This window comes from Belonocnema kinseyi, chromosome 1 (genome assembly GCF_010883055.1).
Source record: "Belonocnema kinseyi isolate 2016_QV_RU_SX_M_011 chromosome 1, B_treatae_v1, whole genome shotgun sequence".
Classification (NCBI taxonomy): domain Eukaryota; kingdom Metazoa; phylum Arthropoda; class Insecta; order Hymenoptera; family Cynipidae; genus Belonocnema; species Belonocnema kinseyi.
Genome location: NC_046657.1, coordinates 85,526,886 through 85,552,878, shown reverse-complemented (window position 1 = coordinate 85,552,878; position 25,993 = coordinate 85,526,886). Strand labels below are relative to the sequence as shown.

The 25,993-nt window shown below is 28.9% G+C and overlaps 2 protein-coding genes across 5 annotated transcripts in view; one reads left to right on the top strand and one right to left on the bottom strand.

Moving 5' to 3' along the window:
- Positions 1-22,108, top strand: part of LOC117167020 (protein javelin) — a 97,958-nt gene extending 75,850 nt beyond the window's left edge. For 2 of the 3 annotated variants that reach the window (XM_033351572.1, XM_033351581.1), the window contains 5 exons: positions 1,049-1,270; positions 7,359-7,674; positions 10,290-12,659; positions 17,323-17,618; positions 21,425-22,108. In XM_033351572.1, coding sequence (XP_033207463.1) covers positions 1,049-1,270; positions 7,359-7,674; positions 10,290-12,659; positions 17,323-17,618; positions 21,425-21,746 — 3,526 coding nt within the window. In that variant the 3' untranslated portion in view covers positions 21,747-22,108. The remainder of the gene's footprint in view (positions 1-1,048; positions 1,271-7,358; positions 7,675-10,289; positions 12,660-17,322; positions 17,619-21,424) is intronic. The other variant, XM_033351588.1, reaches the window with a different exon arrangement.
- LOC117167036 (calcium uniporter protein, mitochondrial) overlaps positions 1-25,993 on the bottom strand; it is a 186,002-nt gene that overhangs the window by 96,787 nt on the left and 63,222 nt on the right. For both annotated transcript variants that reach the window (XM_033351601.1, XM_033351610.1), the window contains exon 2: positions 22,339-22,618. In XM_033351601.1, coding sequence (XP_033207492.1) covers positions 22,339-22,618 — 280 coding nt within the window. The remainder of the gene's footprint in view (positions 1-22,338; positions 22,619-25,993) is intronic.

Below are 25,993 nucleotides of genomic sequence, written 5' to 3'. Positions count from 1 at the left end.
CATCGCATTGAATCCATTTTCATTGGCTCCCCCAGCTCTAGATTGGTCGGCATTGTTGGCCGACCCATTGTCGGGAGCCTTGCGCGTTCTGTTGTTTTGAACTGCACGTACTACAACTATGTTTGGTGTTGTCATTGTTGTTCCCACGAGAAGCTAGGGAAAGAGGTTCGTCAATCCTTGTAGAGCCCCGCATGCAAGGATAAGGCTGCGTACTCTGAGAGGTCGCACGGTATCCCAGAGTCACCGTTCTAGACACCTCACCCAGGTGCCATTCAGCTTTCGGCACGGTTTTCACACCTCCGCTTGAGGGTTAATTCCTTCGGGACCACCCCTGGACAATTGTCCGCGACTGCCTATTTATTTTTGTAACCATATTCAGCAGAAACCCTTGGTACAGGGACCCTCTATCCGCAACCCGAGGACGCGTTTGTAGCTTTGTCATAGGCCCTTCGGTTTGATTCTAGAGGAATCAAATTTTTATATATATATGCTTTATTACTATTACATTATTTTTATCAATTTTCTCAAATGTTTATCCTATTATATTTTATTCAAATTTTAAGGAAACATTAAAATTTGCAGAAATAAAAGTAGATTTGACAATAGAAGAAAAACAAGTCCCGATACCGAATCAAGTTGCCTGGTTTATCCCGATTTGCCAATACGCCAGACACTCTGAGCGTGCATCCAATTGAAGTTGCTTCCCATTTGTATATTGCTTCATAATAAAGAATAATTCTCAATTGGAATTTCTTTCAAATTATAATTTTTCAAAATTTGAAGATTCCTAAAATAGGTATTTCTTCGGAATAAGAAATGCTTCCAAATTCATATTGCTTCCGATGATTGCCTCCAGGTTGGAAATTGCTTCCTGACATGAATTTGCAATGATTTGATTATGAAGTTGCGATGGCTTTAAAAATATAAAGGCATTCAAATTTACTTAATATCCTCAAAATTGTTAATCATGCCAATTTTTATTTTTTTAAACTAATAACTATCTAATAATGACATTAATGATTTCAAATAAATTTTTTTATTATTTCAGAGAAGGCAGTCAATGCGAGAGTCATGGAAGCCAAAGCTCGACTCAGGAGCGTCGGAAGCTTTTAAAACGGACTAGAAGCTTGGCCGTCATTTCCGAGGACGAATCGCGATACGGGCGAGAAATTCCTCATTTTCGAATAGGCGAGCCTAATTTGGACCTGACAAGAAGACCTCAGCTAATTCCCAGGGCAAAGTTGATCGACCGCAACTCGCTCAAAGACAGGTTATTATTTTTAAAAATTGTAATCCACTTAACAAAAAGTTAACTAAAATTAATATCAAAGCCGAAAATGCCTTAAAAATATAGGAAATAGGGTGATTTCTCAGAAAACAGGAAAATAATAGGGGGATCAATTCCTTGAAATAAAATTAGTTCATAGGTACCATATTAAATCCAATATGAAGTTAAAAGTTTTTGACCACTTAAATTCTTGCTTAAATTAGATTCTGAAAGAATGAAAACATTCAAATAGTTTTTACTTTATATATATATTTTAAAATTTTACGACATAAAAAGCATGAAACAATTATTTTCATTAAAATATTCAAATTATTTTTACTTTATATTTTTGAAAAATTTGAACTTCCATTTCTGAACTCCAGACAATTTGAGTTTTAACAAAATCAATTAATAATTAATTAATCAGCTTACAACATAATAAGCATCAAACAATTATTTTCATTAAAAAATGTAAATATCTTGTACTTTGAATTATTAATAACATTTTATACTAATTTTCGAAAAAGTTAAAACATATGTACACATAATTTTCAAAATTGAATTCAAATACTCATTTCACAACATGACGAACATTTTAAAAACTTATGAAATTGTAATAAAACTATTTTAAATAAGAAATTAACTGTTATTATACAAATAATAGCCAATATCCAATTACGCAATCTTATAGTAAATTGTCTACGTATGCTACTTAATTGACAAGAATTAAAATCCAATCTTTACGTAATTGAATATTGTCAAAAAATTACCAGTCAATAATTAATTATTCAATCTATTTCCAACATAAAATTCAATTATAACAATTATTTTATTGAAACGTATCATTAATTTTTACTTTATATTTTTCTGCTTATTTGAATTATTATTAACCTTTTAGATTTATTTGATAGAAAATTGAAAATTAAAATGCACATAATTTGAAAATCAGAATGCAGATACTCATTTCACATCGCAAAAATTATATAACTAGAATAGAAGTATTTGAAACATAAATAAACTTTTAGTACACAAATTATAGCTAATATTCAATTACATCACATGAAAATAAATAAATAAATCGTTATATAATTTAATACTGTCAAGAAAAAAGAATCAGCTAATAATTAATATTAATCTGTCACAACATAAAAAGCATTAAACTATAATTTTCAGTGAAACGCACACATCATTTTTACTTTGATTTTTTTTTAATTTTTACTTTCATTGGTGAAATTTTGATTTCTTTGAAATCTTTCACACTCAATTAAGAAAAATTAAACCACCCGCGTGGAAAAATGGAGGGGCCCCCGTCAGAGTCCACATGGATTGCCCTCATGCCTTGTGGAATCCATGAGGGCAATCCAGATGTGGTTCCTTAAGGAAACGACATGCTAATCCATAGGGGCCCAACATGGGCTTCCCTCATGGATCCCTCATGGTTGCTACCATGAAAGCCCTCTTTGTTTTTTTGCCAGTGCTTGCACCTGTGCTGGCATATCTATGGGATGATAACATATTTTCTACTAGGCTGTCAATGTTGGGCCAGCACTAGATATCACTACTAGAACAGTAATATTGCAATAGGAAATTCACCATGGGCGGCAGTACTGCGTCAGTGCTAACTAGTACCGTACTGATATACTCTAACCATATGACAAAAAAGTTATTTAAAAAATAAATATTAATTGTTTGCAAGTATTTTGTCTGCAGATATTAATAGTCCTGTTTAGAGTAAATACATATATTACGTTTTTAAACATTATATTACAAATAAAATTTCTAACGCTACGGGGGTATCGAACCTATATAATCTATCCCTAAATCTATGGCCTAGCAATCGGGGGTGCTAACCACTGGGCTACACCGATAAGTTGAAGCTCGATGAAAAAGCCATCCTAATCAGATACAGTTCAGAAAAGTTAAAGTACCAAATTTTAAGCTTGTCTTTTTATAATTATTTATTATTATACGACGTTTTGTAAATGTAAAATACACGAACTTTAAACAGGAATATCAATAAAATAATGATTAAATAAATAATTTAAATCGATTACCATTTTTCTTCGCGTAATATTTTTTTTCACGTTGTAGACTACTTAAAAACTTTTTACAACTACGGGAAATGTAGTTTTTTATTAACATTTAAAATTTTGCATAAAAGGTGAAACTTATAATGTTTTTCTTCTTAAAAAGCAGGAAAATGTTTTCGGGACAGATTTTTTTCTGGTTTTTTGAAAATTTAGAATGCTTGAACCATATTTTAAAACGTATTTTTTATGTCCATTTGTTAGGATATAAAATATTTACCCTTCCGGCTTAGAAATTTTAATAGTTGATCCGTGAGGGCTATCGAGCTGGGCCCCCGACGGGGGCCTCTATGGAACATACATATAGTGAAAGTTCGAATTTCAGAAAAGAGTCATTCAATTTTTGACAGAAATTCATTGTTTGTAAGTTTGAACTCATAACACCTTAAAATTTCTAGTGTCAGAAAAATATGCGTCCTTTGGACTTTGAAATTTGAATCTTTGATCCGCGAGGGCAACCGAGCTGGGTCCCCTGCGGGGGCCCCTATGGAACATCCATATTGTGAGAGTTCGAATTTCAAAAAAGTGTCATCCAATTTTAGACAGAAGTACATTGTTTGTAAGTCTGAACTTATGAAACCTTAAAATTTGTGGTGTTCAAACAATATTCACCCTTTGGACTTGGAAATTTGAATCGGTTATCGGGCAACCGAGCTGGGCCCTCGACGGGGGCCCTCGTAGAATTTTCACGCGTGGAATTCCCATGCGGGTCCCCGCCGGGGGCCCTCATTCTAAGAGGTCTCAGCGGGGCTTTTTCCACACGGGGATATTTACATATAATTTTGAAAATTAAATTCAGATACTCATTTCACAACATCAGAAAATCATTGGAAAAATGATGTAATTACGAATTACTATAAGAGACGAAGAAGCTGTACTTGCAGATTTTATTCGCCTTAAAACTACACCGGGCAACCGCAGCCCGGCATAGAGTGTTAGCTGGTGCGCTGCATTTTACAGGCGTAAAAGAACGATCAATTTTCCACTACAAAAAAAGAAAAAGAAGATTTTTAAAAAATCGCTTTGCCCAAGGAGTAAAATTGTCTTTAGAATATGTGGTTTAAATGTTACGTTAAAACAATGCATCCTCCTAGAAGTATTATGTATCTGGTAAAACCCAAGTCATTTTAATCGCCTTAACATTTCAAGTAGAAATATATTGCATTAAAAGAAGAAAAAAAAACAGTTGAATTTTCAAACAAAACAAATTAATTTTCTACCAAAAGAGCTGAATTTTTAACGACAGAGTTGAGTTCTCAAGCTAAAAAATCTCGAATGAGTACAAAAATTTTAAACCCAGCAAAGATTATTTTTTAACAAAGAAAGATGATTTTTCAAGCAAATAGTTGAATTTTCAACAAACGAAAGAATTAATTTCAGACCAAACAGTTGCATTTACAACTGAATGGTTGGAATTCCAAGAAAAAGCGAATTTTTAGTCGAACAGTTGAATTTTGATATCCGCCACTGCTAATATTTGAATTTTCAGGGAAAAGGGATGAAATATCAATAAAATATTTCAATTTTCAATCCAATAATACGATTTTTTTAGAAGAAAGTTGAATTTTTAATACAATAGGACAAATTTGCTATTAAAAAAACGATAGTTTCACAAAATAGTTAAATTTTCAACGGAATAATTAGACTTTCAACAAAATATATCAATTTTGAAAAAAATAATTTAATTTTTCACAAATTAGTTAAAGTTTCAACTAAAATGCTATATCTACAACAAGAAAAGGCAAGTTTTAACAAAAAAGTTCAACTTTTCAACACAATAATTAAATCCTCAGCCAAATAAGATTATTTTTTTCTTACAAAAGAGCAAATTTCTACTAAAAGTTTCAACCAAGTGGTCAAATTTTTGATCAAAAACATAAAACTTTAACTAAAAACAGTGGCAGTTTCAATCAAAGAATTGATTTTTAAATCCAAAAAGAAAATTTTTTTTAGAGAAACTTGAATTTTTAATCCAAGAGGATGAATTTTCTATCCAAAAAGATGAATATTCTACAAAACAGTTACACTTTCAACAAAAGAATCACATTTTGATCAAAGTAGCAGATTTTTCAACAAAAAATATTAATTAAAAAAATGAAGTAATTGATACTTAACCAAATAGTTAATTTTTCTACGAGAATAACCATTAATTTCTAACCAAAAGTGCGGAATAGTTAAATGTGTAGTTGAAAACACTGATTTTCAACCTAAAAGAAAACGAATTTTCAGCAAAATAGTCCAAGTTTGAAACAAAGCGATCGATCCTTCACTAATAAAACAATTTTTTAATAAAGTAGTACAACTTTTAACCAAGCAGTTGAATTTTCAATTAAGAAAGTTAATTTTCTTCCCACAGACAAATTTGTAACAAAATACATTAATTTTGAACCAAATGGTTGGATTCTTAACTAAAAACGATCAATTTTCAAGCAATAATGGAACAGTTATATTTGTAGTTAAACATTGATTTTCGACCAGAAAAAATCGGATTTTTAACAAAAGAGATAGATCTTCAAATAATAAAATGAATTTTTAACAGATTAATTCAACTTTCAACCAGGGTGTTAATTTCTATATCTGAAAGATTAATTTTTACCAAAAAAAAGAAATAATTATAACAAAAAACATATATTTTCAAAGAAATAGTTGAATTTTTAACTAAAAATGACTAATTTTCAGTAACAAAGTCACTGCTAAACTTTCATTCAAGAGAATTAATTAAAAAAAAAAGCATTTGCAAAAACAATTAAATTTGCAACCAAAGATATGGGTTCTCAACTAATAAAATGATTTTTTAACAAAGTATTAAAACATTTAATAAAGTGATTGAATTTTCAATCAGGAAAATTAATTTTCTCCTAAAAACCACACATTTACAACAAAGTACATTTTCAAATAAATTGTTAAATTTTTCACTAAAAATGATTAATTTTCAACCAATCATAGATTTTGTGAGATCTAATCTATGATTAGTTAACTTAGTTCAGCTTTCAATAAACAATTTTAATTTTCTACAAAAAAGGCGAATTTCCCACAAAATACATCAATTTTGAACCAAATTTTTAATTTTTCAGGAAAAATGAATTTTTAAGAAGAAATAAAAAAATTTTGAATAAGATAGTTACATTTTCACCTTTAATAAATAAAATGATTTTTAAATAAATTAGATCCAATTTCAACCATGTAGTAAAATTTTCTGTTAAGAAAGTTAATTTTCTACAGAAAAAGAAGAATTTACAGCAAAATACATCAATTTTTCACCAACACAAGAATCTATACATTTTTAATTAAAAAAAAATTAAGTTTCAAAAAAGAAAAAAAAAAACTAATTTTCAACCATCTAGCAGAACTTTGAGATAAGAGAGATGAATTCTGAACCAATAAAAAAGTAGTATACATTTCAATTTAAAAGAATGAACTTTTGACGAAAAATATTTCAGTTTTCTTATTGAGTGTTATTAATTTAGTTTTCATTTAATCAGAAAAATGAGGGAAAGAGGAACTCTTCAAAAAAGAAGAAAAGAGGGGGAACAATTGCGAAGTCTGTATTTTGATGCTTTACTTGTAAAATAAAATCATTAAAGCCTCTAAATTAGAATTGCTTGCAACTTATTAATATAGAAAGAATAATAATTAATCATAATAATGATTAATCTAATGAAAGGATGATAAATTATACACATTTAGAATGTTTATCAGTAGAATTTGATAGATACCTTAATCCATAATTATTTCTTCAAAGCACGAAAGGCAGGCAGCAGTTAGTATAATTAATTTAACTAATTAAACTAATTAAAAGAGGCAGGGCGACTTAACAATACAATTTCAAATAAAAAGCGTATTAACTACAGCGTTCTTGAATAATTTAATTAACTTTTCCAGATTTTCTTTTATAGAACTCAAAATATTTTTTGTGGCATTAATATATGGACATTAATAAATAATAATTGATGACTATTACTATGAATAACTAATGAAATGACGTAACTTTTGACATTTTCCAGACTCTCTAAAAGCCAACAACATCTTTCTGATTCCTACGACAGATTTAACGAGGCAAAGTCATACCAGTCTAGATCAACTTGTGCACTTTATCCACCAAATGGTTTAAATTCACTACCAGATCCTCTGCCGTATAATATTAATAATAATCGAAGCAGCAGACAAGATCCGGACCGTCTTAATATTTTGGAATGGCCTGAAGCACCGAGAAGATACTGCAGTGTTCAAAATCTTGATTCTGTTAGTGGTCTTGTCGAAATTGTTGAGGATAACTGGCCAGTTGAAGGAAATAGGAGTCTTGACTGTATTTACACTCAGGTAGGAATTATTTTATGCACATTATTTAAATTTAACCAAATTAGAGAACTTCGTGAAGCTCTTTGCCTGGGGCGATTACTAGAGAGATTGATCAAAGATCAGTGTTGAAGCGGTGTTGCAGAACGAATAGGAAACACGAAAATTCTAGATCAATCTAAAATTCATACCTACTTTATACCACGAAAGGGATTTGGCTTAATGATGATAAGTTTCTAGAATGTTCTCGCAGGTTACCGGTTCCGTAATAAAATTATATTACCCAATTATGAGTAATGAATTTTGCATAAACAACTTCGATGCTATTTATTGTCTCAGTGAGTAAAGTTATGATACAAACCAGGCTGATTTATTGCTTATGAATAGATCATAAATTTAATTAAAAAGTTCCTTTCTTTATTTATTTAATGCGCAATTGTATTTTATGAAGTCAACGGAAACATATACAGAATATTCTAGAAGTATTCTAGAAATATTCCAGAACTGCTCTAGAAATATTCTACAAATATTTAAGAAACTTAGCATGGAAACGAACCACTTAATGAGATGCGTTTTAGAAAATAAAATGTGTTAATTATTTTGTTAAAAAAAATTTTTCTTGACTTAACAAATCAAAAGTTTTATTGCAAATTTTATATTTTTTTGGTTAGAAAATTCGTCTATTTTTGTATATATTTAATAATTTCTGGTTAAAAATGTAACTGCCTGGTAACGTTAATTTTTTTCGGTTCAAAATAATTCTTTTGTGGGAAATTTATATTTTAGGGTTAAAAAATTAAATACTTTGTCGCAAATTCGAATTTTTGGCGCACAGATTCAACAATTCGGAAGAAAATGTAACAGTCTGGTAGAAAATTCAAGTATCTGGTTGAACGTTGAACCTCTTTTTTGCTTTAGTTAAAAATTCAACAGTATCGTCGAAACGTAATCTGTTTTTGTTTAGTATTCAAGTATTTTGTTGAATATTCGTATTTTTTGGTTATATTTAACTGTTTTTTTAAAATAAAAATTAACAACTTTTTTGGTTTAAATAAAGAAATTTTAGTTTAATTAAGATTTGAAAATTAGTTGTTTTTTTCGGTAGAAACTTTAACTATTTTGTAGAATTTAGTAGAAAATTCAATAATCTGACAGAAAAATCCAGTATTTTGTTGAGAGTTGAACTATTTTCTTGCAAATTAAATTATTAGTTGAATATCAATTTTTAAATCAATAATTTAAGTATTCTATTTTTGTCTGTGAATTTATCTTTTTAGTTGAAAATTAGATGTTTTTTTATAAAAGCAATTTTCTTTGTCAAAATTTTAAGAGTATGATTGAAAATTAATCTATTTTAATTGATTATTGAAGTATTATGTTGAAAATTCTTATTTTTTGATGATATTGAACAGTTTTTATTTAAAATTAAAATAGTTTTTGGTTTAAATAATAACTATTACATTTTTTGTGGAAAATAGGTACTTCCGGTTCGAAACTTGAATTACTTTTTAGTATTCAGTAGAAATTTCAACAAAGTGGTAGAAAATCGAACTATTCCGTCGAAATTTGAATATTTTTTTAACCAAATTAAATTGTTTAATTAAAGATTAATTTTTTTAACTGAAAATTTAACTGTTCTATTTTTGTTTGAAAATTTACTTTCTTCAGTTGAAAATTCAACTATTTGATTGAAAATTCAAGCAGTTTGTTAAAAAATCATCCTTTTTTAGAATATTAATCCTCGTGGTTTAAAATTAAACTATTTAGTTGATAATATATGTACATCGTTAGAAATTTGTCTTTTTTGTTATTTTCAACTGTTTTTCATTTAAAATTAAAATATTTTTTGATTCTTATATTACCTATTACATTGTGTTATTGAAAATTAGTATATCTGGTAGAAAATTAAAAGATTTGATTAAAAATGAACTTTCCTGTTGAAAATGTATATTTTTAGTTCAAAATTGATATATTTTCTTAAATAATTGAACTTTTTGGTTTAAAATGAAATTTTTTGTTGAAAATTAATATTTGTGGGTTAAAAGTGAACTTCTTGGTAAAAAATTCGTCTAGTTGGTGTTAAAATTCAACAATTTGGTTGACATTTTTGTCTGGCTCGACAGAAAAATCCTTTTTGGCTGGAAAATAAAATATTATGTTGAAAATTCGTCGTTTTTGGATGAATTAAACTATTTTTTTTATCTAAAATTCAAGTAAATAGTTGAAATTTGAACTAATTTTTTTCCATAAAGGTTCATCTCTCTTACGTTTTAGACTGCTCTCCAATTTGTATTAACTTTCCTTCCGGATTGCAATAATTTTTTTAATTGTTTAGATTTCTTTAAAGTTTTATCGATTTCAATTTAGATTGCTTTTATTTTTCGATTTTTAATCCATTTTGAATTGTATTTCAATTAAAATTGAACTCTAAATTCGATTGCATTCCATTTCGAATTTCATTCTAAATTTGATTAATTTATAATTGGCTTTCAATTTGAATTTTGTTTTGAACACCATTAATTTATTTTTCTTTTCCTTTCGGATTATAATGCATGTTGGATTGCTTTTAATATCAGAATGAAAATGAGCCAAACCTAAAATTGTAGAACCTACCTAAAAGAAATGTTTTCTTTTTTCAGGTGAAGAGAAAACGAAAAGAACATAGAAGTTTGGACAGCATACTTTTTGAAGACGACGGCGAATTGGAATATTTCGACGTTCTAAACCTCCTTCCTCTCTCGAATGTTCGACTAGAAATTGAAGAAGCAGACAACAGGAACAACAACATAATTCGAGAAAGAGACAAGGACCAATTCTTCGATAGCACATTAAGTAATAGCGACACAGAAAGCACCAAAGAATTTTTACCCTCAACTGGTAGCAACGAAACCGACGAGGAAAAATCCAAAATCCAAGAGGATGAAGGAGAATCAAAAAAAGAATTTTGGATAGAATTAGTCTCACCTACAAGAAAAGAGAAAAAGGAATTTTGGGAAAGGATAGGATTGCAAGAGGTGAAAAAACAAGAGAGAAAAGAAAGGATCCAAGAAAAGAAATCTTTGGAAGAAGAAAATTGGGCTGTAGATTTGAAGGCATCTGAAAATTCGAATTTGTCTCCAGATTTAAAGTTATCCACAGATTTAATATCACCCCAAGAATCAAAATCATCAGCACAAATACAAATACAGGTAAAAACACCCCACGACTTGACAATAACATTAGAAAAAAAATTATCTGAAGAATTAAAACCACTTGAGGCAGTGAAACCATCCAAAGAATTAACACTGAAAGAACCAAAAACTCCCGACGAGCCAAAAACACTCCTAGAGCCAAAAACACTCCGAGAGCCAAAAACATCCCAAGAGGCAAAAATATCTAAAGAGCAAAAACCATCCGAGATCCTAAAACCTCTTCAGGAACTAACACCCTTCCAAAAACTAAGACCATCCCAAACGAAAAACTTCAAAGATTCCTTTACCGATAAATACAGAGCGAATGTTGCAATTGTGACACCTTGTGAAGAAGAGAAAGTCAGAATTGAAGAATTTGAAGACGTGAGGTCAATCTGGATATCAGACAGGGAAGAAGAGATGTCTCGAAGGCCCCAGATTCTAAAAGTCGTTGACAATGACCTGACGAGGCGTTGTAATAAAGACTACGATATCATCAAAGATAATGGCTCTGGAGTAGATAAAGCGGAGCTTGAAAAAGGAAAAGGAAGCATTGAAAGTGCCAGGTATTTCTTTGAGCAGAAAAGTTCGCAAAAAGAAGATCTAAAAAATCCACCGACCGAAGGAAGATTCGAAAGAATTGTTAAAGAGACATCCAACATTATTGGGAAAGCCTGCAACGTTGTTAAAGGAACTTTAGGTTTCGAAGCAACGTCCGAGAGTTCTGATTTAGGTTTGGGATCAGAAATAGGAAGTGACACCAGAAGAGAATCAGTCGACGATGAAATACATATTTGTAAAAACAAGGCTCACCCAAAAGAAAATCAAGAGAATGTTCAGGATTCTCTAGATAATGCTAATGATCCCACAAGAAAAAATCATACGAATTTGACTAGATCTAGAAGTTGTGTTGATTCAATTGAGTGCCAAGATGAGCCAGAATTCGACCATGTCAGATATAAAATAGTCAAATCGAATTTGTTTGGTAAGAGCCTCTTTAGTACCTCAAAAGGGGATGTGACCTATGATGGTCTGATGCAATATTTGAGAGAATATTCTTTCCAGGAATTGTTGTTGGATAACAATGTTGTTATCATTGAACCAGTTCGAGCTGAAGTCGAAAGAAAACCATCAATGAATGCGAAGAGCAAGAGTTTGCCGACCTGTCGAGTTTCTGGAGCAATTCAGAAAAAGGAACCAGATTGTGAGAGGGTTTCTGATGAGAAATCGAGAACATGTCCTCGGTCGAGTACCCTGAGGAAACACTTCTTCTATCATCCTATTCAAATCAATAAGGAGTTGAATGATGATGAGCTTCCTAATCCCGATACAGTGAAAAATGTGCGAATGATGTTTGAGGAAACTCTGAGGAAAAAAAAGAACATGGAGAGAAATTCGGATATTAAGGTGATGAGGAGTTCGAGTATGAAGGATCTTAGTTTGAATGATGTAGATATTTGCGAGAATTGTGACGAGGGAGAGAAGATTCAGGAAACTAGGTCCCGAAGCTCCAGCAGAGCGAAGGACCTGACAAGGCTTTTTGAGAATCTGGAGAAGAAAACCTCAGCATCAGTAGAGGCCAAAGATGAGCCAGAGAGTCCTCGCAGTGAATCCAAAACCAGGATCCTGGCTCAGTCTTTCGAAGCCAGAAGTGGACAAACTTCCCCGAGTAATTCTAACACTTCGAATAAAAATCGAATCAACAGATATCAGCAAAATCGTCACCACAATTGGGATGCAGGAAGCGTCAGCTCCGGAGTGTCCAGCGATTATCCGGACACTGATCCTGGAAGCGCGCCACCCTGCACCTCCTCCGAAGATGAAGACATTGATTGTCAGGTATTTTAGATTCATTTAATAATGCTAGTAGCTTTTCAGCAAAAAAAAAATGCAAAGAAATTCAAATTTCGCCCCAAGGAATTTCAAAACTGACCTCACTCTTCAGGTTTGTGCAGTAGAGTTCTATGGTTCCTATCCCTGCACAATAGTTTTATCTTCTAACTACCCTATAACTAGTTAAGCCCTCTTTTATCACTCTAGCGCTGACTGCTGGTTAACAAGCGGCCAGTTAGGGCAAGTTAAATAACCGTTACCATTCGTGCGCTTCACCAGGCGTTTGTCACCATTATGGCACTCAACGTGAATGCTCCCAATTTCAGAAAGTTTTTGAAATGCGTTTGCCTCGCGCCTGTACTCACCGATTCAGTGACAGCATTACGCGGATATCTCTGACATAAAAAATTCATTAAAGATTGTGTCTACAGTCACAATCTTTAATAAATTTTTCATTTCAGAAGATATTTTATAACAAGTATGTGTTATTATTTAAACGTAATTGATAACACAAATGTTCGAATCCCGAAATATTAATTTTTATTTGAATTTTGATGAGAAATAAATAGGTATGTAATTCCTTATTTAAAGGTTCCCGCCAACTTCCCATTGGCTATTGAAATAGGCACCACCTCCAAAGTACTGTGCATGACAGAGATGTCCGCGTCATCCCATCACTGCATTGATTGGTTAATTTTGGCGCGCTAATTTTAAATTGTATACACCTTCAAATTTAACATTTATAATAAATAATGATTAGGAAATACATAAAAAGTAATTTCTTATGCCTAAAATAAGATTCTGGAGTGACAAATAGAAAATAATTCAATTTAAATTTAAAAAAAAAAAGCGTTATGAATTAAGAATATTTTTTTTTCTGAAGTCAGAAATAATAACGTTTTTTTGCAATAAAATCGCTTATTTTTTCACCAGTCACACCAAATTGCTATTTTAGGATTAAGAAATTACTTTTGTTGCATTTCCCAATCATTATTGATTATAAATGTTAAATTTAAATATTTTTGTCTTTTAAAATACGCGCACCAACAGTAACCAATCAGGTTGCCGGCAGACGCAAGCGTAGTTAAAAAAGTTGATAAAATTGACTAACCGTATGTTGTAGCCAATTTCGTGTTTTATAAAAACATAGTAGTGGAAATTTAATCTCTATCTCTTGAGGACTCAACTATTTCGTTGACAATTCGTCGTTTTTTGTTGAACTCAATTGTTTTTAGCTAAAAAAAAATAAAAATAAAAATTACGGAAATACCAACTATTACATTATTTGTTGAAAATTTACCTTTTTTGGTTGAAAATTTTATTATATTGTTAAAAATTCCACAATTTTATTTAAAAGTACACCTTTTTGGTTGAAAATTTAACTGTTTTGTTCAAAATTCGTCTTCTTGGGTTGAAAATCAACTTATTTGTTAAAAATGCATATTTTTGATTTGAAAATTCAACTATTTTGTAGAAATTTTAACTTGTTAAATACTGAAATGACTCCGTCTGCTGGATGACATAAAAATCATTTTCAAATGTAATATATAAATTAACATGCTTAGATTGTGAGCAATGTTATATTGACGAAACCAAACGGTACATCAATGTAAGATTAAAGGAACACATGAGAGATTGCAATAACAAAAGACTTAACACTGTTCTTTCAAAACCTGCAACTTTAACCAAACACTAATTTGATTTTGAAAACTTTATGATTTTAGCTAAAGAATCATACTACTTTAAACGTATGTTTATGGAAATCTTTTATATTGTTAAAAATACCAACAATGTTAATTTTAGAACAGACATAGATAATATGAGCATAACCTTCAACAGCCTTATTCATGCAACTCAATGATATACAATTTTCTTTTACGGGCATGTGACACTTAGAAAATTGTCGATTTTACTAGTTTTAGGTTCCCCCGGCTTCTTTTCTAGAATAATAAATATTTTGTCTTAAAAATTTAGGAAATGATAGCGAACATGCTAACGGACGTCCCCACACACTTTTTTTTGTGGCTTAATTCAAAAAAGTTTTAATATTGCTAACAACGTTTGTGTATATTTCGAGGTTATGTCTGTTACATTTCTCCCGAGCCTTACATCGAAACTATACAATATTTCTCGCTGAAAATTTTGGACTCAGAAATAAACATAGTAACTAATCTCCCGGAACTAACCTTTTTTGCAGGCAATCAAAAAAGTTTATTTCATAAATAATTTCCAGATTATCGGAAAGGCAGAGATGAAAAACGACGTAACCTAAAAATAATGCATATGCATAAAATTTTTATTTATCACAATAAAATTTTTTTTGTTATTATCCCTCAAAAAAGAGTCTGGGGAAACTTATTTATTCGTTGTTATTTTTTGTTATAAAAATTTAACTATTGCATTTTTGGTTAAGGTTAATCTGTTTTAGTTTCAAATTTCAACTATTTGGTTAAAAATTTATGTAACTTATTCAAAATTCATTTATTTAGTAGAAAACTAACCTTTTTGGTTAAAGGTTCAAGTATTTGCTTAAAAAATTAATTATTTAGTTAAAAATTCATCTTTTTGCTTAAAATTTCAACTATTTGGTTCAAAGTTGATGTATTTTATTGAGAATTCGTATTTTTTTATATAAAATTATTCTTATTCTCCGTTGAAGATTGAACTATTTGGTTTACAATATTTATGTATTTTGTTCAAAATTCCTTTTTTTTTTTTTTGTTAAAAAATGGAACTGTTTAGTAGAAAATTAAACTATTTTGTTTCAGAATGAACATATTTTTTAGTTGAAATATTAACTATTAAATTTTTTTGTAGAAAATTCCTCTGTTCAGGTTGAAACTTCGTCTTTCGTTTTTTTTAAATTAATTTCTTGAACTGAAAATTCAGAAACGTTTTTGAAACTTCCAATGATTGGTAGAAAATTAACTTTTTTGTTGAAAATTCATGTTTTTGAGTTGAAAATTAAACTAGCTCTCGTCTTGTTAGCTGGAAATTTCATCAATTTAGTAATAATTAATTAAAACAATGGATGAGATGTTAGAAATGACATACTTCAGTAGGTCTGAAGTATGTCATTTCTAACATCTTATCCATTGTTTTAATTGATAATTATTACAACACTCAGACAAATAACATCGCTTTCCAACATCTTTTATATCTTGACTAAAAATTTAGTAGAAAATTCTACTATTTGGTAGAAAATTCAACTGATTTGTTCAGAATCAGTTTTTTATTTAAAACAATTTTTTGTTACAAATTCAAGTATTTGGTTGAAAATGTATGCAATTTATTAAAATTCTTCTTTTTTAGTAGAAAAGTAATCTTATTAGTTGAAGATTCATCTATTCGGTTAAAAATATATTTATTTTGTTAGAAATTCATATTTTTGGTTGAAAATTGATGAACTTTCGACAAATTAAATAAATTTTCATCCAAACAGTTTGAACTAATAATGTGAATATTTACTACTGAACAGAAATGAAATAGATAAATTTCATTGAAGAGAATTCTGAATTTAAAAAAAGAACTTTTTACAAAATAATTGAATTTCCAACAAATTATTAAAAATTTTAGTTGAGAAAATTAATTTGCAACCAAAATAAAAACGACTTTACAACTCAAATTATTTATCTTCAACTAAAAAATGAACTTTTAAGAAAGTGATACTAGTTGTTGTTGCAAAATAGTTGATATTTCGATAAAAACATGTATTAACGGAAAATTAAAAAAACGATAAAATTTATCCAATTAAAACTAGCTTTTAACCAAATATTTGAATCCATAACTAAAACCTTATTTTTAATATCAAATAGTTTTAATCAGACACTTGAATTTTCAACCAAAGCAGGGAACATTTCTACAGAAAAAGCTGAATTTTCAAACGAAAAATATTAATTTTCCAAAAATCTAATGATCAAATTTTTGACTTAAAAAAAATTCCTTATCAAAACTTTATTATTAGGCCTGTATAACCGAAAATAATTAAGCTTCAACAAAAAATAGTTATATTTTCTTATTGGGTTCTATCAACTCATGCTTTAAATAAAAATTTAAGTTCAGTTTCTATACTTCTGAAAGATTAGGTTAGAAACCTGGAAAGTTTTCTTAAAAAATCAAGTTAATTTTCTATTGCACACTTTTAAATTCGGACTACATATAAGTTTAATACTTGAAAAATGTTATGACACAATTTTTATTTTTTTTATAACATTTGATAATTTTAATATTTGAATTTAATAATACCCAATTGTGAAATTCGAAATTGGAAAATTTCGAAAATGAAAACTTTTCATATAAAATATTTTCGAATTTAAGCTTTTCAGCGCAAGAACTTTAACATCAATGCACAAAAATTAAGCTGTTTTAGAATTGCGCATTTAATAATTTAATTTTAAATTGCGCATAAAAATTAATTCACCTCACTACTGCTTGATTTTATTGCGCTTTGGTGCGAGAACTAACACATCGGAATCCTTGTTTTTAAAGCATAGGGTTTTTATGCTTTTAGATTACAGAGTCCGAGAGTTTAAATCACGTAAAAATTATTGCTCTAAGATCACGCGCTTCCGTAGCGAAGGGCCGCGTTGAACGGACAGTTAAATTTGGTAACGGCCAGTTGGGGGCTTGGTGAAAGAGGGCCCAGTTAATTCATTTTTATTGCTTCTAGGATAACGATGACGAAGATGATCGTGATCAAAGTCACTACGTCTCTCAAGATGTTCTCAAAAAAATTCGAGAATGTGGAACCTCGGTTACTTATTACGGAGGGAAGGTGGTGAACACCTCTAATGGCCCATTAATTTCCCCAATGATTACCAAACGCTCCAGGAGGAATAATCGACTTCAGGATTACGTCAAGTTTCGATTGGTTAAGAGCAATTCATGTGACAGTAGATTGGAGCTTACGGGAAGAGTTATTGAGGAAAAGATCAGAGGAAACTGGGATAAAAACTCTGATCTTAGGTGATTTATATTTATTTTTTGACCAATTCAAAATGGAATATAAGTAATGGTTTATTACACATTTGGATGCTCCCAACTGTAGAGCGTGTCTATAATTAGGATTTGTCTAACATATTTTTGGTGGCAGTATTCTTTTGATCACGGTCTACCTGCTCGTCTTACCCTCTCCAATCGACTTCTCCCCACGTCACTGGCTGAGCGAGAGCGCTGTATTGAGCATTGCCAGCGGGGGGCCTCTTTGTTCTAATGAAGAATAGAATACCAAATATAAAAAAGTTCTAATTTTGCAATCAGCAATTTAAAAATATTATATTCGGGATATAACTTTTTTTTGCAATTCGAACGATATGTCACTTGCAATCAAAAGATTAAAATTAGAATATGTTAACGCAGATTTTAGTTTATGTTTTGACACTAGTCGCGCTGGGTCTCTGATTCGTTGCTGTTTTAACTTATATAACTATTTATCAGACCGATATTAATGAATCTTGATAAAAATAAAAATTTATTAAGTTTATACTGTGTAAATAAAAAATATCCTTTGATACTCACTAGTATATTTTTTGCATATTTTTCATTATTCGAAAGTTATGTTATTTAAAGTTTATTAAAATATTAAAATGCATTAACAATCTTGTTTTTAAATAGAATTATATTAATTAATACAATAATTTATATATAACAACCATAAGACAGTATGCACTTAATAAATTTATATTTTTATCAAGATTCATTAATATCGGCCTAATAAACATTTATATAAGTTAAAATGACATTATTTGTAATAAACAATAGAAATGTTATTTTTTAGCATTTCAAATTGCGCGCGAACAGCAACGAATCAGAGTCCGAGCGCGACGCATGCGTAGAAGAGTTCGAGGACTCGTTACGAGCACTGGTGTGGAGCATAGCCAGCGGGTGGCCCCTTTGTCCTAATTAGGAATAAAATACAAAACATAAAAACTTTCTAATTATGTAATCACTAATTTAAAAATATTATATTCGGAATCTAGGTTTTTTTGCGATTCCAACTATGTCACTTGCAATCAAAAGATTAATATTAGAATAAATGTTTTGACCCTGGCTAGCTAGGTTTTTTCCATTTTCTGTAGTATAGTTGAAAATGTAATAGTTTACTTCATAGAAAATTCGTCTTTTGACAATTCTATTGCTGAATTTGGTTGGAAACCTAACTGTTAAAAATTCAATGGTTGAAGTTTGTAGAAAGTGCGTGTACTGTTACTTAAACTTTGGAATCTTTTTAACCAATTTGTCTCTGGAAAATTGAAATTTGTAATTTCAACAGAATACATGCATTTTTACCCAATTACCTAGAAGAATGTTATACTTAAAAACATAAATTTTCAACCAAAAGTGAAATAGTTTAATTTTTAGATTAAAAAATTAGTTTTCAACAAAATCATTCATTTTTTAACCAAAGAGATAAATATCATACTAAATTGATAAAGTTTCAACCACATAAGAGTTTTTTTAGTTCAGGATGGAAATTAGAAATTTTCTAAAACAATTTTCCAATCAAAGTGACGAATTTTCAACTAAAATAATCAATCTTAAAAAAACGAAATTTTAATAAAGTAGTTCAAATATTAAGTTGTAAAATTGATTAATTTTCATGTGCCAATTCTTTAGAATTGTACCAATTTAAGCAACCTTAAAAATTGTTTTATTTCACATATAAAATTTTTTTAAATTAGAGTCGTTGCAGAATTAAATTCTCCGTCTTCTGATTTAGCTGAAAGAGAATCTGAATTAGTTATTACAATTTTGTTTGTATTCAAAGTTTAATAGTAATTGATATGATTATTACTTTTTGTGGAACTTTTCTTAAATATCTTTACGATAAATTAATAATATTAATTTAAAAAATATTTTTACCCAATATTTTAAATTTGATTTTATATTTATAGTTAATTAAATGGTTAATAATTAATAATATTTCATTATATAATAAATAATATTAATTGTACAAAAAACTAAAAAGTTGAAAGACTCCACTCATTTTAAAAATTAAAACATTGGCATAGATTTGAATTTATGAAAGATTAAAACTTGATCCTAGCAAATTTCAAATTTTCTATTCCTTTTAATTTTTAGTACATTGAAAAATTAAAATTAAAAAATATAAGAAATTCTCTAGGATCAAGTTTTAATCTCTTATAAATTCCAATCTATTAATATGTTCTAATTTTAGGCATAAGTGGAGTCTTTAAACTTTTTAGTTTATTGCAAAATTAAATATTATTATTTATTATTTAATGAAATATTAGTAATTATTAACCATTTAATTAACCATAAATATAATATCAAATTTAAAATCATAGGAAAGAATCTTTTTCAAATTAATATCATTAATTTATTTTAGCGATATACAGGAAAGTTCCACCAAAAATAATTAATAATATCAATTATTGTTAAACTTTTAATAAAAAATAAAAATTGTAACTGACACTTCAGATTCTCCTCTAATTATTATTACATAAACTCCTAATATTTAAAAACATAGTAATAATGTATTTAAATAATTATATAATTTATAATATATAATATTTATATAATTATATTATTCTAAAAACTGAGGATAAGAAATTAAAAAATTGGGTTTATAATACTAAAATGTTATAATTAAACAAATTATTGAAGCCAATGCTTAGTTAAATAATTAATTTAAAACTGTAATGTGAAATTCAACAATTTTAAAGGAATACTTAAACTGTGATACTCTCAAAGAATTGACAACTGAAAATTAATTAATTTTACAACTTAATAGTTGAACTACTTTGTTAAAATATCATTTTTGTTTTGTTTACGATTTATTATTTTAGTTGAAAATTCATCTCTTTGGTTGAAAAATCGGTTGAAAAAATGTTTAATTCATTTTTTGAACTAAAAATATTTCTTGTTCAGTTTAAACGTTATTGTTTTAGTGTGATATTTATCTCTTTGTTTAAAAAATGAATTATTTTGTTGAAAACTAATTTTTTAATCTCAAAATTCACCTATTCCATTTTTGGTTGAAAATTTGTCTTTCCAAGCATAACATGCTTCTAGATAATTGGATAAGAAATCATATATTGTTGAAATTCTAAATTTAAATTTCCCAGAGAAAAATTTGCTACAAAATTCCAAAGTTTATTTAACACACGAATTGTCTACAGATCTCAAAAAGTTGAATTTTTAACAGTTAAGTTTTCAACAAAATTCATTAGTTGAATTTTTAACAGACGAATTTTTTACAAAATGAACTGTTGCATTTTCAACTATACTCCGGAAAATTCCATAATGCTAGCTAGCTAGTGTCAAAATATAAACTAAAATCTGCGATAACATATTCTAATTTTAATCTTCTGATTGCAAGTGACATATCGTTCGAATTGCAAAAAAAAGTTATATCCCGAATATAATATTTTTAAATTGCTGATTGCAAAATTAGAACATTTTTATATTTGGTATTCTATTCTTCATTAAAACAAAGAGGCCCCCGCTGGCAAGGCTTAACACAGCGCTCTAGCTCAGTCAGTGACGTGAGGGGAAGTCGAGTGGAGAGGGTAAGACGAGCAGGTAGACCGCGATTAAATGAAAATCCCCCATTCTTGGGGCTAGGCTGAGGATCAGACGGTTCTTTTTTTAATTTGGGAGCATGACTAACGTTGAAGCATTTATTTTTTGGGGCCGTATTCAAATTTGTTTTGTATAAAAATGTTGGGGCATATCTAACATTAAACTTATTACATTTTGAGGCGCGGTTTACGTTAAAATTTCTTCCTAATTCATTTACAATTTTACAGGGAATGTACAATAGCAGAAATGCCGAGTATTGAGATAACAACCATAGATAAGCAGGACCAGGAGAGCGAAAAGATGATTGAGGAAAAAAGGGAGCCACCGATGGTGATTGGATTGGAGCCAAAAAAGGAGGACGGGAAAACCTTCAAAGCGGATTTTAAACTGGGTAAAGTCGGGGAATCAAATTCCAAAAGTTTCAGCGCACTTTCTAGGTGGCAGATTAATGAAAATGGTTGGAAGAGAAATTCAGAGTTTGGCAAAATGGAATTCGAGGAGTTCGAAGTACTTGAAGACAGTCTCAACGGGACTGAAAATCATACCTAAGAGTCTTTTAAATTAAAAATGAGGATTTCTTTAAAGTATTAGCTGCTTTACTGTGCTTTGTCGTCATACAAAAGGTAAAATGTTAAAGTAAATAAAGGCGAGGAAGTATTCTAGAAAGGACTCAAAGAGGACGGTGCAATACTCAACGAATTTTTATTGCGGATGCAGCTAGCTAAGTCAACACTTGTAAATAAATAAGGAAAATATGAAATCGAGAAAAAATGTACAGAAGAAAAAAATACAGTTTTTATGGTTGCAGTAAAGTTTGTAAAAATAAAATATTCTTGAATATCCGTGGGAAGAGATCGAAATGTGATAAATATCTAGTTTCTGAAAATAAAGTGGTTTGTTTGAAACTTGTATTTATTTGAAAGAAAAAAAAATTATTTGGGAATAACTTAAACTTAAATCACCCCTATTTCCAGAATTTCCAATTAAATCCGCTTGATCGTAAAAATCTGGAGGACTGAATCCTGATAGATTTTCTGTGTTTAAAGTGCCTAGAATAAATTGTATCAAAGTCAAATAAACTCTAGCCTCTTCCCGGGGCATTTAAATTTCAGGATGTGTAGGTTTTATTCCGAAGACTTACCGGCAGTCTCGGGGGTGCTGGTGCTGATATTGAGTAGTGATGCAACTTTTTCTTTGACACTCTTCGTTTTTGTTTCCCTGAAATCCTTGCCGTCTTTGGGATCTTTGAGAGGATCTTTCGCCTCTTTTGAATCCTTCGTTTCCACCGCTATGTCTCTCGTAACTCCTGCTTCTTTATGCGTCTCTTTTCCCATGACTGGACTCAATATAGGGGAAAATGAGGTCGCTGTGGACGACAATCCTCTTTGAGAAATGTTCCACCACCTTCTGCACCATGTCTCCTACGAAAGAAAAATATTCATAAATAAAATAAATACAGGATGGCCGCTAGCCTTCATTTTCCAAATTCCCTGAATTTTTGCTTGATTATTAATACCTATTCAATGGTCAGCATTTCAATTCTGTAACATTTTTAACATAGATTTTTTTAAAAGGGAATAGAAATCATTTCCAATTAAAACTTAAAATCTATTTATTTCAATTAAAAATAAAGGAGAATTTTCCACCATAAAAGATGAATTTTCTATCAAACAGGACGAATTTTCATCAAAACAGTTAAATTGTTGACCATGAAAGATAACTCTTTTACAAAATAGATTTTCAACAGAGTAGTTGAATTTTAAACGAAATACTTGAGTTTTGAACTAACTAATTAAATTTTCAACCTGAAACGATGAATTCTTGACCAAAAAGACGAATTTTGGAACAAAAAACATGAATTTTAAACTAAAAATTAAATAATAATATAATAATAAATTTTAAAATTTTAAATTTCTGTACCCACAAATACGAATTTACAACCACATGAACGCATTTTAAAACAAACAAGATTAACTTTAACTAAAAAAGTTCCATTTCGAAACAAATCATTTACTTCTTTAGAATACAGTTGGATTGTTAACCAAGGATTAGCATTTTCTACCTACAAATACTAATTTTCAGCCAAAGATATGAATTTATTACCCAAATAGTTGACTTTCAAACAAAAATAAATTTTTAATTAAATATTTAACAACAAAAAAAGACTACGAAGTTTCATCAAATGGTTGAATTTTCAACAAAATACATGAATTTTCAAACAAATAGTCTAATATTTAACCAAAACAGAAAAATTGTAAACATAATAAGAAAAAGTTAAATTTCTAGTAAAAAAATAATTTTTAACTAAAGTGTTTGTTTAAAAATTATTGGTTTTAAATTCATGTATTTTCTTGAAAATTCATTTTTTATTGTGTGAAAACTGAATTTTTTGGTGAAAATTTAATTATTTTGTTCAAAATTCATCTCTGCTTAAAAAATGGTCTATTTTGTTGAAACTTTCTTTGTTTTTTTAACAGACTATTATATTTTTCGTTGCAAATTCAAGTTTTTAAATTTAACCCTTTTGGGTTATAAATTCATTTCTTTGGTTAAAAATCTATATTTATATGTAGAAAATTTCAGTATTTGGTTAAAAATTCAATTGCCTCCAAAAAAAGTAAATTATTTAGTTCATAATGTAACATTTTTGGTCAAAGTTTAATCTTTAAACAAAAAAGATGAATTTTCATCCAAACAGTTGAATTCTCAATCAAAACAGATTCAACCAAACAGTTAAATTTTTAATTCAAAAAAGCGGAAATTGTAACAAGATTAGTTTCCTACAAAAAAAAAAAAAAAAAAAAAAAAAAAAAAAAAAAACGAATTTTCAACTAAAAAAGATCAATCTTCAGCTAGAAATGATAAAGATATATTTCCAATTAAAGAGATTAATTTTCAACTATAAGAAAACCGAATTTTCAACGAAATAATTTAATTTTTAACCAAAGTGACAAGCCTTAAAAAAATTAATAAAGCTTTTCAACATTTATCCATGGTTAAAAGTTAGGAACTCAATATTCATCCGAAAATGAAATAGTTACATTTACAGTTTAAAAAGTTAATTTTCAGCAAAAAAGAAACGGTTTTTCAAGAAAAAAGATCAATTTTCAACTAAAATTATGAATCTTCAACAAAAAAATTATTTTTTAACCAAGTGTTTCAACCTTTAAGAAACGATTCTAATTTTAAATCAAGAAACTGTTGAATTCAGCCAAAAAGAAGAATTTACAAACAAAAGAATTAAAACCTAAACCAAATTAGATTAATTTACAACTAAAAAATCAAAAAAGATTAAATTTCTACCGTAAGAGATGAATGTTCAAACCGAAAAGATAAATATTCAATAGAATAATTGAAGGTATAACCAGAAAAAATTGAAGTGGAATTTTAAACAGTAAAATGTACATTATCAACAAAGAAAGTAAATATATGACCAAAAAATATTACGTTTCCAATAAAAAAGTTGAATTTTGAAACCAAATTTTTGAATTTGCAACCATAACATAAAATTATTAGAGAAAAATATAATGTTTAGGAGGAAACAACTGTAAAGAAATGCAAAAAAAAATTACCAGCAAGAATATTATTTTAGGTAAGCCCTAAACTTGATCTTCAAAATTCCCTAACTTTCCCTGACCAATTTTTCATCTTCCCTAACCATTAAATAATCAATGACCAGAATGTTCAACTTGTCACAATTTAAAACATAGAATCCTTTGTAATCCGAATAGAAAACTTTCAAATTATTATTTAAAATTGTCAATTTTAATATCTTTACAACTTATATAAAGTACCTCTCTTAGAAATTCCCTGAATTTCCCTGATCAATATAATTTTTTTATTTCGCTGACTTTTTCCTAATTTTCAGGGTTTTCCGGATCCACGATCACCCTGAAATAAATTAAAATTAAATTAGGTACATCAGGGAGATTAGGAAGACTTCGCCAAGAGCGAGATTCAACAATTGGCAAAAACGTGTATTTTTTTGGCCATTAAAAATTGTAAAAAAATATTATCATTTGAAGGTTGAAACGAAAAGTCCTAAACTTGTAGAAGATATCCTGTAATTAGTAATTATTAAAATAAGTTAAATGATAATAAAATTACAAAAATGGGCCGTTTTCCTTAAAAAAATCAGCTTTGAAACAAAATTGTTCTTATTTAAAAATTTAAAAAAAGATCATTTTATCGCTAAAATTTACATTAATATAATTTATCTGCATTCTTAGAAATAACTTATTAATCAATTAATTCAAATTTAATTATAAAATTATCATAAAAATTTCCTTTGCCTAAGAATTTAGGCAAATCTTTAAATTTTTAAATACACCTTACGATTATATTCATTCTAACAATAATAATTCAATAATAATAAATAATAACAACAATCTCCGATTGAAATGTTTATTTGAAACGAAAATTCTAACCAAAATATAAACTTCTTTTATTCATATCTCCGTACCTCCTATTTTAGAATATTCATAAAATAATAATAATATTCATATCCACACACAGTCGTGTTTTAAATATTTAATTGTTTCTTTAAAACTTTAGTTATGAAACAAAATTTATATATAATTTAAAAAAAAAAATAAGCAATTGATCCCACATCCCTCTATATTTTCGATAATTTAAACATTGACATAATTATGTAATAAATAAACAAATGAGAAAAAATGTCACGGTTATTTAAAAAAATTAATGCACTTGGTCAAGTCTCCCCAAGCCTCCGTCAAGTCTCCCTGATGTGGGGAGACTTGGCCAAGAAAACCCGATTGCAAAAAAATGTACATTAT